Genomic DNA, 14,819 nt, shown 5'->3' on the forward strand with positions numbered 1-14,819 from the left:
GTTGAGGCGGCTAAGATGTTAAGTTAACCGTTGCCGTTTTATACGATTAATCTGAATCCATGCGAGAAAACAAGTCTTTGCGGGGTTTTTTTTGTCGTAAAGTTTCAATGGTAACTCCGACCGAAACAAGAGACGTTTCGATCGAGATTTGAAGGAGAACACAAAGCTGGAGGTAAGGGCGAGTAGGAGAAAGCGAAGGAATTTAGACGAGTCTTACTTGTTTTTGTCGTAAAATCTCGACGGAAACTCCGATTGAGACGGAACGAAAAAGCGTTTCGATCGTGATTCAAAAGAGAACACAAAGGAGGAGCATTTTGAGGCCTGACAGGTCGCAATGTAGCGAGCTGGGGGTCTGACAGGTCGCTACGTAGCGAGTGGAAGCAAGCCAAGAAGAGTCCTACTTGTTTTCATCGTAAAATCTCAACGGAAACTCCGATTGAGACGAAACGAAAAGCGTTTCGATGAGGATTCAAAATAGAACCCAAAGGAGGACCTTTCTGAGGCCTTACAAGTCGCTACATAGTGAGTGAAGGTCTGACAGGTCGCTACGTAGCGAGTGGAAGCAAGCCAAGAAGAGTCCTACTTGTTTTCGTCATAAAATCTCAACGGAAACTCCGATTGAGACGAAACGAAAAGCGTCTCGATGAGGATTCAAAAGAGAACCCAAAGGAGGACATTTCTGAGGCCTTACAGGTCGCTACATAGCGAGTGAAAGTCTAACAGGTCGCTAGGTAGCGAGTGGAAGCGAGCCAAGAAGAATCCTACTTGTTTTCGTCGTAAAATCTCAACGGAAACTCCGATTGAGACGAAACGAAAAGCGTTTCAATGAGGACTCAAAAGAAAACCGAAAGGAGGACTTTTCTGAGGCCTTACCGGTCGCTACATAGCGAGTGAAGGTCTGACAGGTCGCTACGTAGCGAGTGGAAGCGAGCCAAGAAGAGTCCTATTTGTTTTCGTCGTAAAATCTCAACGGAAACTTCGATTGAGACGAAACGAAAAGTGTTTCGATGAGGATTCAAAATAGAACCCAACGAAGGACCTTTCTCAGGCCTTACAGGTCGCTACGTAGTGAGTGGAGAGTTGTCTTGAGCTCGGTCGCTACGTAGCGTAAACCATCCTACGGTTTACGGGCTTTTTGGCTAAGAAAATGGAGATATTCCATTTTTTCCGCTCTTCGTAATTATCTTCAAAATTTCGTATTTATCCGCAGGAACTTGACATTTATCCTTCCTTGCGCGCCAAGCGTAAACCGTAAGACGGTTTACGGGCTTTTGGCTAAGAAATCGTAGGATGGGCCTCGAGTCGCGTTTTAGGTCCCTTTGGGCCGTCTTCCGACTCGAAGCGTTTACTGCGACTTCTTTCGATAAAGAACAAACTTTCCGCGGTTTTTACCGCAAAGTTTGATCGATGATTTAGAATGGCGGAAAACATGAACTGAGTTCGCTACGGTCTTCGGGAGATAGCATCGAAGGATAGACGAGAATGCATGGACTGGTGTCGTATTGACATTTCGGAAGAGCTCGGTCGCTATGTAGCGACCGAGCGGGACGTGCGCTCGGTCGCTACGTAGCGACTGAGCAGTGTGCATGCTTGGTCGCTGCGTGGTCCGATTGCCATACTCGAGCTCGTCTGTGGCTGGTTTTAGATACGTGTCCGTTGCCTTGGGACAGCCGGTATTTGATTCAATCGAGATTTGAACTCGATTTTACTGTGAGATTCTTCCTAAAGATTTCTTTACGAAGATTACTTTTCGTAAAAATATTCAGTCCAATTTTTACGGACTTTCAGACATTGATTCCGTCGTGACCGATTTTGTATGATTTTAGAGAGTAGAATAGGTATTGAGAGATTTAAAGAGATTCAAGAGAGATTAAAGAGAGATTATGGGGAGATTAAGGAAAGATGAGATTGTTTATGAAATGTAAAGGAGAAACATGATAAACTAGAGAGAGAATATGATGAACTCGTGTTATTCATTCATTAAGACTGAGTTTACAATATATATGATGATACAAGGGTTTTAGAGAGACTAAGCATGTGAGGTCAAGGATAAGGTTGCTTTAATTCAAAACTGATCCAATGAGAGCTGTCACACATTTTTGGCATCTTGGACAAGGTTTCTTTCGCCTTTACAGCCTGTTCCAGCCTGTGAGGATAAGGCTCAGTCACTCTATCCATCCAAACGGTAATATCCTCTAAGGTAAAACTCCTTTGGCCGTTTAATCCTTTCACGCGGGTAACTTCTCCCTTTGGTCGAGTAGTGGATTGATCCGGACCGTACGGATGGTACGGCCAGTACGGCCTTGTACGGCCTGATCAATCCCAAGCTCTCCTTCTCTTTGCCTTCACACTATCTCATTCCCAACTCCTTAAGCCATCTTCTCACATACTGATCAACTCATTTCAACACTCCCTCTCAAGCTTAACTTAATGACTTAGTTAAGCTTGGAACAGCCATGAGAACTTCCTCATTAAAAACCTCACCAAGGAAAACCCATTGGGATAAAACCTTGATGAGGGAAAAAGAGTAAAGACCTCATGACAAAGGGGATCAGCTCCTTTGGGAAAGATCTATGAGTCCCAATCTGGTATGAATGGACTCCATAGTCTTTTGTCTTGGAGCCTTGGTAAACACATCCGCAAGTTGATCCTCACTCCTTGTGTAGCATGGCAAGATTACTCCCAAGACAATCATCTGCCTCACCTTGTGACAATCAACTTCAATGTGCTTGGTTCTCTCATGGAAGACAGAGTTGGTTGCAATGTGTATAGCCGCTTGATTATCACAATGCATAGTCATTGGAGTTGCTTGCTCTATCTCCAAATGCTTCAAGATCCCTTTGATCCATACCAACTCATTGGTGAGCTTCAGCATTGCTCTATACTCAGCTTCAGCACTTGAACAAGACACCACCTTCTGCTTCTTGCTCTTCCAAGTCACCAAGTTTCCTCCAATGAATGTACAATAGCCTGTGGTTGATCTTCTGTCTGCTCTATCTCCAGCCCAATCAGCGTCACAATATCCCACCACTTCAGTACTCTTGTTGCATCCCATCCAAACTCCAAGGCTTGATGTCCCATTCAGATACAAGAGAAGTCTCTCCACCATGCGCCAGTGATGTTCCTTTGGGACTTGCATATGCTGGCTCACTTGATTCACAGCAAAGCATATGTCTGGCCGTGTGATGGTGAGGTAGATGAGCTTCCCCACTAGCTTCCTGTATAGCTTTGGATCATGAAAGGCCTTGCTATCTTCAACCTCCCCCTCACGTGGAATCTTGTATCCATCTTCAAGAGGCATCTTTGCTGTCTTATCTCCTTGTATACCTGCATCTTTCAAAAGATCAAGTGTATACTTCCTTTGGGAAATGAACAATCCTTCCTTAGATCTACACATCTCAATTCCAAGGAAGTATTTCATTTCTCCTAAGTCTTTGATTTCAAACAAAGATTTCAAAAACTCCTTTGTGGATTTTATACCAGCCTTATCACTACCTGTTATGATAATGTCATCAACATATACAAGTAGACAGATGATACCTGAGGGTGTAGTGAGAGTGAAGAGAGTGTGATCCAATTCTGACTTCTTGAATCCACGCCCATTCAGAGTAGTACTCAGCTTGTTGTACCATGCTTTAGGTGATTGCTTCAACCCATAGATAGCTTTCTTGAGCCTCAACACATTCCCTGGTTTCACAAGATGCTCTAGACCTGGTGGTGGATACATATACACTTCATCTTCTAGTTCTCCTTGAAGGAATGCATTCTTCACATCCATCTGCCAAAGTTCCCACTCAAGGTTCACAGCAAGAGACAGTACAATCCTTATAGTATGTAGCTTGGCAACAGGAGCAAAGGTATCAATGTAGTCTTCTCCATATGTTTGAGTGTATCCTCTAGCCACCAGTCTTGTCTTCTTCCTATCAATGGTTCCATCAGGTAGATACTTAATGGTAAATATCCACTTGCTTGTTACTGCCTTCTTCCCTTTTGGTAACTCACTTTCAAACCAAGTGTCATTCTTTATCATGGCATTGGCTTCATCACTCACTGATTCTTTCCAATCTTCATGCAGCATTGCTTCTTCATATGATCTTGGTACACTGCTTTCATCTAAGCTCATCATGAATGCACAATGCTCCTTTGGGTAACAAGCAAAAGAACATACAGCCTGAGAGGGATGCTCCACAGCCTGGGCATTGTAGTACACTCTCGTGTTTACCCAGTTGGAAGCATCTCTCTTTAGCCGTGTGCTTCTCCTCAATGGTACCTCAGTTGGTGTTTGCTCTGGTGCTTCTACTTCAGTTGCTTCCACTTCTCCTTGTTCTGGCAACTCATTCCGCTCTTTACTACTTGGTTCAGCTCCACTTTGATCAGGATGATGCGCAAAATCTTGACTCTCATCTAGCTCCTCAGTTCCATCCCTCCCTCATGATCAAGGTGAGATGGTTCTTCAGCTTCCTGTACTTCAGGTGACTGATCTTCATTCGACTCCTGGGACATTCCAATCCCGAGACCTTCTAGTATCTGTCTCAAGCTTGTAGCTCTATCTGAAGGTTGTGACAGATCCTCCAGCTCTTTCCAATCTTTATCTTCATAGTAGCTCTTCTCTTCAAAGAACTTGACATCTCTAGATACAAGTACCCTTCTTGTTTCTGGAACAAAGCACTTGTATCCCTTCTGTGTAGTTGAGTACCTATCATCATAGCCTTGACACTCTTTGCTTCCAGCTTGTTTCTCATCTCTCCCGGGACAAGAACATAGCTTATACACCCAAAGACTCTTAGGTGATCTAGTACAGGCTTGCTGTTGTTGAGAACTTCATAAGGAGCTTTATCTTCTAAGATCCTGGTTGGTATCCTATTGATTAGGTAGCAAGCCGTGATCACAACATCACTCCAAAATCTCTTTGGCACTCTCATCTGAAACATCATTGATTTGGCCACTTCCATAAGATGTCTATTCTTCCTTTCAGCCACTCCATTTTGCTGAGGAGTGTAAGGGCAACTCGTTTGATGAAGAATCCCATTTTGAGCTAGATGGTTTTTGAATGCACTGCCAGTATACTCTCCACCATTATCAGACCGGAAAATCTTAATCTTGGCATTATACTGGTTAGAAACATATGATTGAAAGTTTTTAAATGCATCAAGAACCCTATCCTTTGTTTTGATTAGTGTTATCCAGGTGTATTTGGATTTTTCATCTATGAATGTGACAAAGTACTTGTAATTATCTCTAGATAAGCAGGGAGCAGTCCACACATCAGAATGAATAAGATCAAAGCATTTATCATAGATAGTAGTAGACCTCTTAAACACAGTCTTACAATGTTTTCCCAAAATACAAGCTTCACACTCATTATTTTTAAATATGACACGTGGTAACATTAAGCTCAAGGCTCTAACATGTGGATGTCCTAACCTTGAATGCCATAATGCACATCTACTTAAAACAGAACTCAACAAGCAACTAGAACTAGAAATAAGAGAAATGTCTTCAAGTAAATAAATGTCTCCTTTGGTTACTCCTTGTCCAATCAACTTACTGTTTTCAATATCCTGAAATTTCACATCATTAGGACTGAAAATAACATTGCATTGAAGATCATTGGTACATCTCTTAACAGATAATAGATTAGAAGTGAACTCAGGTATGTATAAGGCTTTAGAATCTTTATTAAACATTTTCAAGTCTCCTACACCTCTAATAGGAATTCTATCACCATTTGCAATCATTACATGTCCATGAGCAGGTTCTATATTCTTTATAAGACTATCATCACTAATCATATGATGTGAAGCACCTGAATCAATAATCAAGGGTTTTATTCCTTGAGCAATGTGATTCCTAGGTGATTTACTTACCAACTTCAGCTTATTAATGATATCAAGCAATGTAGATTCATTTCTAGACATTCTATCAGCAGCAAAGGTCTTATATGAGTCAGATTCAATTCGTGTGTTATCAAGGTTCTCTAACAACCTATTACAAGTTCTAGGTAACACATGAGCAGCATAGGAATAACCAAGAGTGTTTCCGAGTGTGTTACCAGACTCTTTGAGAGCTTTGATCAGGGCATCAATGTCAGACTTCCTAATCATCTCATGCTCCATGTTCTTCCCGGCTCCTTGGTGATGAGAGGTTAAGGCTCTTCCTTCACTTTCACCCGCATGACCAGATGAACCAGCTCCTGATGCGCCAGCTTCACTTGTCTCTGCAGAAAGGTGAGCTCTTCCCTCCCTCTCCTTGTTGAACTTGGCCGGCTTCAAGTGAGGGTGTAGGATCCAGCACTGACTCCTCTTATGCCCCGGTTTCTTGCAATGATCACAGTTGCCACTGAACTTCCTCTCCTCTCCACGGTAAGCAGCTTTGTTTGCTTGGATTGCCTCAGCTTTGTTGGATAGAGCCATATCTCCTTTTCTCCCAAACAAGCCGAGGGTCCCTTCTTCCTTCTGAAGCTGTGCACACACCTCCTCCATAGATGGAAGGTTTGGAGACCTTAGAATGTGCTTGATAACATCACCAAAGGCCGGATTCAAAGTTAGCATCAAACCAAACACTTGATCTTGTTCCCGCCTCTCCATGAGCGTCTCTTGATCAATAGTGCTTGGCCTCAAGGTCTCTACCTCAGACCAGAGTGATCTGTACTTTCCCAAGTGTTTAGAGAACTCCTCCTCTTCTTGCGCAAGGTTGTTGATGGCTCTCTTGAGCTCAAACACCCGACTTAGGTTGGTAGTGTTACCAAATGTCTTCAGGAGTGTTTCCCACAGGTGTTTAGGAGTCTCACAGTAGCTGTAGGCGTCTAGGAGATGAACTTCAAGGGATCCTTGTAGTACTGAAAGCACCATTAAGTCTTCTTGAATCCATTTCTTCTCGGCAGCAGCAACTTGATCTTCATCACCTTCACCTCCTTCTCCTTCTTTGGCCACTGGTTTAGGTGCCTCATCCGTGATGTGACTCCATAACCCTAGCCTCCCAATGGCTGTCTTCACAAGCCTAGACCACAGCAGGTAGTTTCCACTACCCTTCAAAGCAACAGGAACCGTAATGACCTTGTAGTTTCCCTCCATCTTGTTTAGTTAGATCCGAAAGAGTAGATTGAAAAGAGTTTGAAATGAAGCTGAATAACACTCGAAATCTCAATACCAAAGCCAACCTGGCTCTGATACCATATGATTTTAGAGAGTAGAATAGGTATTGAGAGATTTAAAGAGATTCAAGAGAGATTAAAGAGAGATTATGGGGAGATTAAGGAAAGATGAGATTGTTTATGAAATGTAAAGGAGAAACATGATGAACTAGAGAGAGAATATGATGAACTCGTGTTATTCATTCATTAAGACTGAGTTTACAATATATATGATCAGATACAAGGGTTTTAGAGAGACTAAGCATGTGAGGTCAAGGATAAGGTTGCTTTAATTCAAAACAGATCCAATGAGAGCTGTCACACGTTTTTGGCATCTTGGACAAGGTTCCTTTCGCCTTTACAGCCTGTTCCAGCCTGTGAGGATAAGGCTCAGTCACTCTATCCATCCAAACGGTAATATCCTCTAAGGTAAAACTCCTTTGGCCGTTTAATCCTTTCACGCGGGTAACTTCTCCTTTTGGTCGAGTAGTGGATTGATCCGGACCGTACGGATGGTACGTACGGCCAGTACGGCCTTGTACGGCCTGATCAATCCCAAGCTCTCCTTCTCTTTGCCTTCACACTTTCTCATTCCCAACTCCTTAAGCCATCTTCTCATATACTGATCAACTCATTTCAACATTTTGACCCCAACAATTATTGGAAGACTCCTCATTGGATTCCAATTCGGCTGCAGCTTCCGCAACCTCTAGGACAAGTTACTCAGCACGTTCATCAATTACTGAGCCATCCTTGTAAGTGTGTGTTGCGCACAAGCTCAGAGAAAGGTGGTGGCTCATCCAATCCACCTTCAACGATCTACAAAACAAGAAAGGTATCAGTATATTATTAGAACAAATAAATAAATTATATTAAATTATTTTTATGTAGTCTAAATGCAAATGTTCTACCAAAAGGTTCATATGAAAACATAGGATAATGACCATATGGAGAGCATTTGCATCATCGAAATGATATTCTAGATGCTTTTCTAATAAATTGTTGATTGGAGAATAAGGAGCATAATGTTTTTGTTAATTCTCTCTCAATCAAGCCCTTAGTGTGTGTCATGTCAACGATGCACTGAGTTCCTACATTTGTAATACCGGTGAGAAGATCTTAAAGGAAGAATCATCACTTTCTGAATTCAAGGCTCACGTTTGTAAGATTTGTACTAACTTTTTCGAAGATAAATTGTTGGAGAAGACTGTCCAAAAGTTTTTTTGAAGGTCTTGGAATGTCTGTCTCTCATGACATTTCTCATATGCTGGATCGATTCACCGAGGAAATGCTAGAATTAGAAAGATCACTTGTGGTTGTAAGAAGGGCGTCTCACTTTTTATTGCGTCTCTCTATGGCATGAAGTTAATAAGTTATGGTGGTTGCTACAAATAATTAATTATGTTGCTTTTGTTTACAAATGGTTGTTTTCTTTGTGGTGTTATGGTTATTGCTACGAATGAACTTAAATGGCTGTTTTCTTTGTGGTGTTATTGTTATTGCTACGAATGAACTTAAATATGTTGCTTTTGTCTGTAAATGGACGGCATCGATGCTTCTCATTATGCATTGTCCGCTCATAGCTTATAGAGCACTTCATTTGTTGATGTGAAGGTTCAGATGTGTTTGATAGTTTAAATTTTAGTATAGTGACTTGCCCTTTGCGGTTCCAGACTGGGTTTTTACATACCGAGGTTGAGAACAACCCTCTCCCGAAGTCTCATGTTGTCTCGCTGTGGTGGGTCCAACTATCTCTTCCAAAAAATTCTGTCTTTCAGTGTTGGCTTTGGATTTTGTATTCTCTCTTCTGGTTTAGTAAATGTTTGTCTCTGCAGCATTTTAGCTTCCATCAAAGTAAGGATCAGCAAATAAGAGCGACATTTATTAGTAGGTGAAGGTGTCGGCTATGTTGAGGCTGGTTTTGAGTTTGTGATGGACATGATGAGCAAATAGGGTAAATTTCGATGTCTTATTCATCCGAAAACAATGGGTTCTCTCACAACGACAACAATAGTTTGAAACAACATCAAGGAATTGGGTTTGAAACACTTCAATATACAGAATGCACATAACACTGCAGAAATTCTTCCACAAAAGAAAATAGAACTCTAAAGCTTTTAACTTGAGATTATAGCATGGAACTGTTCCCTTCTTGCTCGTTTAGTATTGGACCATCGGCTCTTGTTAAATCCACAATTTCTGAGAGAAATATTAGTCTAAAAGACACAGTAAATTATACATGGATGGCTTCAGGATTCAGTAAATAAGAGAGTAATTACCATTGAGGAACATAATTCTGACTTTTGTAGAATTTGGAGATTCTACCGCGAGATTCAGGTTTAGGTTTAAAGGTTTTCTTCCTCAAACCAAAGATCTCTTGAACAAGAGGAACATGGCTTAGTACCAGCTTCCATGCCAGAAACCACCCTGCGAGAATTGTGCAATACCCAGATGATCAAATTCATTAACATCATCATCATCTGAAAGCTCATAATTATCAAGTAACAGAAAGTTTGAGAAGAGAGTACAAAGAGCGATGAAGCAGACAGCAAAGGAAATAGCTAGAAGCGGACGTACGATGAAGAAGAAGAGATAGTCAAGGAACGAAGGAGATTCCATTGACGAAACTATCGATCAGGTTTCAGATCTGTGTTTGAGTTGTTCTAAAAATTACGGAGAAAGCTATTGGTCAAATGTTTGTAGGCTTTTAAATATTCTTATGTTTTTCCTTTATGACCTACTGGGCTTCTGACCGTTTGTAATAATACTTTAAACTGTTTTTTTTTGTGTGCACGAGAAACCCTATAATTTTGAAAAACAATAATAGCTTTTAATAAATAATAATTCATATATCACTTTTAAATTAATATATATATATATATCATATCATATTAATAAAATAATCTAAATAATAAATATAGTTACAAATATTTTTTACAAGAACTTATAAATCATATTTTGTATATATGCATTTTACCCAAATTATTTTTAAGTGTGCATCAATAAATAGCAACATCAAAAATATTATTTTTGATAGATAAATAATTTTTTATTTAAATTTATCGGTTCATTAGATTAATTAAAAAAATCATTTTTCCCATTTAACATATTTTAACTAAAACAAACAAAAATCCAAAATTAATAAGAATATATTTTAACTATAAGAGATATATTTAAAATAAAAATCATTAATATAAAATAGTATAATTACAAAAAAAATTTATAAAATATAACTTTGACTTTATTAAAACGTAAATAAATTCAAATTGAAATAGTTAAACCAAATCAAAGACTACAAAAATATGTTTTTGATTTTTATAATAGGGAAATTACATGTTTACCACTTTCATGGTACAACTTTTCATTTTTACCACCATTAAGGAGACATTTTCAAAAATACACTCTTCATTAAGTGGCAAAAGACTCTTATACCCTTGTTATTTATATATATAATAAATCATTACTTAAATAAAAAATAATAATAAAAAAAGTAAAACTTTTTTTATGTTTTCGAATTATACTTTTTCAAATTCGAACTTTTTTATAAATTTTTTTTTTGAAATTTTTTTCGAATTTTTTTTTTATTTTTTTTTTCAAATTTTTTTTGAAAAACGAAAATTATGTTTGAAACTATTTTTTAAAATTTTTTATATTTTTTTAAGTATTTATTTATATATTTATTAGAATCCTAAATTTCACATTCTAAAAACCTTACCCACCTGTCTAACTCTAAACCCTAAGTCTAGATTAGTTAACCCTAAGGGTATAATTGTCTTTTATCCTTCACTAAAAGTGAGGGTAAAAATGGTTAGTGTAAACATGAAAAGTGGTACTATGAATGTGCTATTTGTGGCATTTTCCTTTTTATAAAACCGTTAAGGTTAAATTATAAAAATAATGATGTCCAAACTTAAATTAAAATTTTCTTTTAAAATAAAAATAATATTTTATTAAAAATTATTGTTTCTACGCATGGCGCTAAAAATTTCTAGTAGAAAAAAAAACAAAATATTTATCCTGATCGGATAATGATTGTTGAAAACTCAACCTAGTCCTTGATTTATCTTATAAAAAAAATTTAAAACTATTATTATCTGTTAAAACCTTGTTTACAAATAAACAAATTAAAATAATAAACCCAAACGAAAATCTCCATTAATTAAGTTAAACTAATCCTTATTTTTTTTTATCTCTGCCTCTTTCTCTCTCTCGGTGTGGTGACAAAAAAAAACTTTGACACCGACTGAAATATCTTATTCTCTGGCATAAATCAATTTTATTCCGACAAATCATATACAGCCTAAATATATTCTTCTCCATCTAATTGAAGATGAAGTCGACACTTCTCCTTCATATTTCGTTTTCATTCTTTGCGATCTTGTGCTTGAAAATATCCTTGTTCTCTCTACTAATTAGAAGTTTAGAAATTTTTTGCTAACCGAGTATCCGGGCCCCACCGAAGTAATCCAGACTAGAGACCGAAGTGAGCATGGACACTGCCAGGGCGTCATCATGTGGCTTACCGTGTAACGGTCTTCGGTCTCGGATGCTGCAGCCCATATGTAAATTCCGCAGTGGCCAAGGCTCGAACCCAAAGGCGGGCACTCCAGCTGGAGCTCCTATACCACTAGACCAAAGCACCGAATAGTTGTTCTTTGCAATTTCGTTTTCATTCTTTGCAGTCTTCTTTGCATGTGCTTAAATCGCGGTTAATCTATATGAAAAATAGATTAGGTAAACTTATTTGCATGTTCTTAACTCACGTTTAATCTCCCTGAAAAGCAAAGATTGGGGTTTGTTATATGCATTTTGTGTTTTTATTTCATTGCTACCAAACGGGTTTTGTCAATTGATTTCGTTGATTGGTTCATTTTGGTTGTGGCTTGTTTTTTGTTTTATTGTGTCTTTTCTTGATTTTAATGATTCAAACAAGCATTAATTCTCCATTCTATATGTTCACTAAATTTCTAAACCAACTCTCGTAGCAAATAAATATTTAGCTCAGCAAGATTCAATTCAATCAGCAAGATTCAATTCATGTAATTATTTATACTGTCGTTTCTACCAACTATTCTAAGATTAGAAAGAAAGATGCATAAATAGAAATCCTGATGAAGAATTCACTTAGATCACTTAGAGATTCTATCAATTAACAGTTCTTCATAAACCATAGAAAAAATCTAAAGCTAACACGTTTTTACTCAAACTGATCAATGAAAATATAATCAAATACATAATAAAGTGCAAAGTTAGATAAAATATAGAAGTACTGGAGTTCCAACTCAATCCCTGAAGGAATTCTGAATCTTTTCTCCAAAGTTTTTTTGAAGTATTTCTAAGTATCAAGTAAAGCGTAGTCTAAACATTGGCTTAAAATAACTAATATAATGTAAAATACACTTACGGGTCTCTTTGAAAATAAGGAAATTTCTAAACTAAAGTGAAATTATTGAAATTTGTGTTGGTTTGCTCATACAACATGGGTGTCCACTGACACCAAGAGTAAGTATCGATCGACGCCTTCTCCAAATATTGACTCTGAATTCTACTTATAGCTTCACTTTTTTTCATACACCAAATGACTCCATAATCTCCAAAATGCTATGTAATCTCCAAAACGCTCTAAAATGTGCATGAACCTGCAAAGACTCTAAACCAGATTCAAAACTCATAATATAGACTCTAAAACGGGACTTACACCATAGTTAAAATCCACAAACCCCAAGGTATATCAACTCTCCCAAACTTATCATTTGTTTGAACTACAAAAAAATGCTTGGAGTAAGGAAACCGATATGTTTGCGCCAGCAATTACCCTCAAGAAAAACAAAGATTAACGTATGGAAGAGGTTTGAAAACCTAAAGAATCACCTTTTATTTAGAGCACCGCCATCACCTCTTACAATGTTGCAAGCCACATCAAATAATACCAACTTTATACGATATTTCCATGTACTCGACCTCAGCTTAGCAACATGACCATCCAGCCTACAACTCACTATAAATACCATTTGACATATTCTTTTTTTGTCAGCTACCCATCTAGGCTAGATCAAGTGGAAGACAGACAAGCCAATTCTCCGAGGAGCATCTCTATATGTTCAGGTCTGATCTATATAGGAAAAGTGTAGCCTCTGATTCTTGCTTCTTTTGCTAACGCGTCTGTCCAGTCGTTTTTACTCCGAGGAATATGAAACAGGCTCACATCCTCGAAGTCTTCTTGTAATCTCTGGAACGCCATCTTTGTCGTGAATGATGGCCACTCCATCGGGTTTGTAGTCATTTCCACTTAGTCCGAGCATTCTGTCTCGAACCGTATCGATGTTATCCTTTTGTATTTCATACATGAGGCTGTCCAAAGTATACCTTCCATCATAGAATGCAAAGCTGAGAGGCTCATGTTGCATGCCCGTAATGAAGTACATATTTTATATGATTCTCAAACTTTTTGCATCCTTACAAAAAAGGGTATTAAATATTTTTTTTTGACCATTTTAAAAGGTCCATAAAGGAAAATATGATTCGGTTACAAGATGAGTTTTAAAATCATAGACAATAAAATTGTAAAATACAAAATTATCTCTTACGCCAGTCACCATAGATGTGTCATCATCTCCGTTTGTATCGTTCTAGGCGTCGTACGTGCGCAATTTGCAGAAAAAATACGGAGATTCACTGTTAAACGCCGCGAACCAGTGTTAAGCACTCGAACCAGCATTAAGCCCCGTAAACAATCATTAAGCACCACAAACTACTACAACTTCTATGCTTTTTTTAGCTCTGGACACTATTGTAATCCGACACCATATGTAGCTTCCTCCGGTTATCTCCCTTCTTCCACCATTCTCCACTGGCCAAGAGAAGCACACCCTCGCGTCCGACAAAATGTTTTGTCCCAGAGATCATCTTCCGCCCCACTAAGGACTGACAGACATGACAAGGCGCAATATTACTCCTTTTAGACTTAATATTCTCTGGCTAGAAAAGAGAGCAAGGAGTTGCTATGTGTAATACAAAGGTCGCTTCGAATCCGACATATCAGACTTTAATGAATCTTAAAAGGAGAAAGACATTACATAGACGAACTTCTCGAAAAGACCAAAATTTTTGTTGATTCAATTTAATCAAAAAATAAATGAAGAAGATTAAGAACCGTCCGATTAATTTGAAAATACGACAACTTTAAAATTTGCCAGAAAAAACAAAGTGAAATCTCCAAAGAAAACAAAATATTTGATTAAAAGATCAGAAGATCAAAACATAAAAAAAAACACTATATTTTTTTCTTCTTTCATGTGGAAAATTTTAGTGAGAGAATGGAAGAGAGACGTATATTCTCACAAAAAAAATAAAGTTTTATTTTTTACATCATTTTTAATGGGAAATTTGCTTCTTACCAACAAAACAACACAAATTTGCTAAATAACCAAAAACACTCATTTTCTAACTTTCTCTTCCTATCTCTCTCTTCTCTCTCTACAAAACCAATTTCCTTTTTTTTGTGTGACTAGAATACACACAAATAAACTCTTTTCTAATTTAGTGGAGAGACATAAGAAAATAATTAGTTTTAAAATCGGGGTTACAAACACAACACAAAGAAACATACTATTTTTAAATTTTGAAAACAAAAATCGGCGCCTCAAATATTTAGTGTAATAATAAAGGGAAACATTTTAAAAACGAA

The 14,819-nt window shown here is 37.9% G+C and overlaps 1 protein-coding gene across 4 annotated transcripts; it reads right to left on the bottom strand.

The window, feature by feature from the left end:
- Positions 1 to 4,479: 4,479 nt before the first annotated feature.
- On the bottom strand, positions 4,480 to 10,080 carry LOC103873924 (retrovirus-related Pol polyprotein from transposon TNT 1-94). 4 transcript variants are annotated; one of them, XM_009152347.3, is made up of 3 exons: positions 9,661 to 9,895; positions 9,412 to 9,559; positions 9,083 to 9,348 (listed from the first exon to the last, which is right to left on the bottom strand). In XM_009152347.3, coding segments are annotated over exons 1-3 (240 nt in total). In that variant the 5' UTR covers positions 9,752 to 9,895; the 3' UTR covers positions 9,083 to 9,347. The 4 variants fall into 4 exon arrangements, with proteins under 4 accessions (XP_033134685.1, XP_009150595.1, XP_009150587.1 ...); XM_009152339.3 differs by having other exon boundaries at positions 9,083 to 9,331; positions 9,661 to 9,850; XM_033278794.1 differs by having other exon boundaries at positions 4,480 to 9,559; positions 9,710 to 10,080.
- Positions 10,081 to 14,819: the final 4,739 nt, after the last annotated feature.

This window comes from Brassica rapa, chromosome A01, assembly GCF_000309985.2.
Source record: "Brassica rapa cultivar Chiifu-401-42 chromosome A01, CAAS_Brap_v3.01, whole genome shotgun sequence".
Taxonomy (NCBI): domain Eukaryota; kingdom Viridiplantae; phylum Streptophyta; class Magnoliopsida; order Brassicales; family Brassicaceae; genus Brassica; species Brassica rapa.

What these genes read in the sequence shown, in the direction of transcription:
- LOC103873924 (XM_033278794.1), bottom strand. Translation starts at nt 7,073, where the DNA reads ATGGAGGGAAACTACAAGGTCATTACGGTTCCTGTTGCTTTGAAGGGT.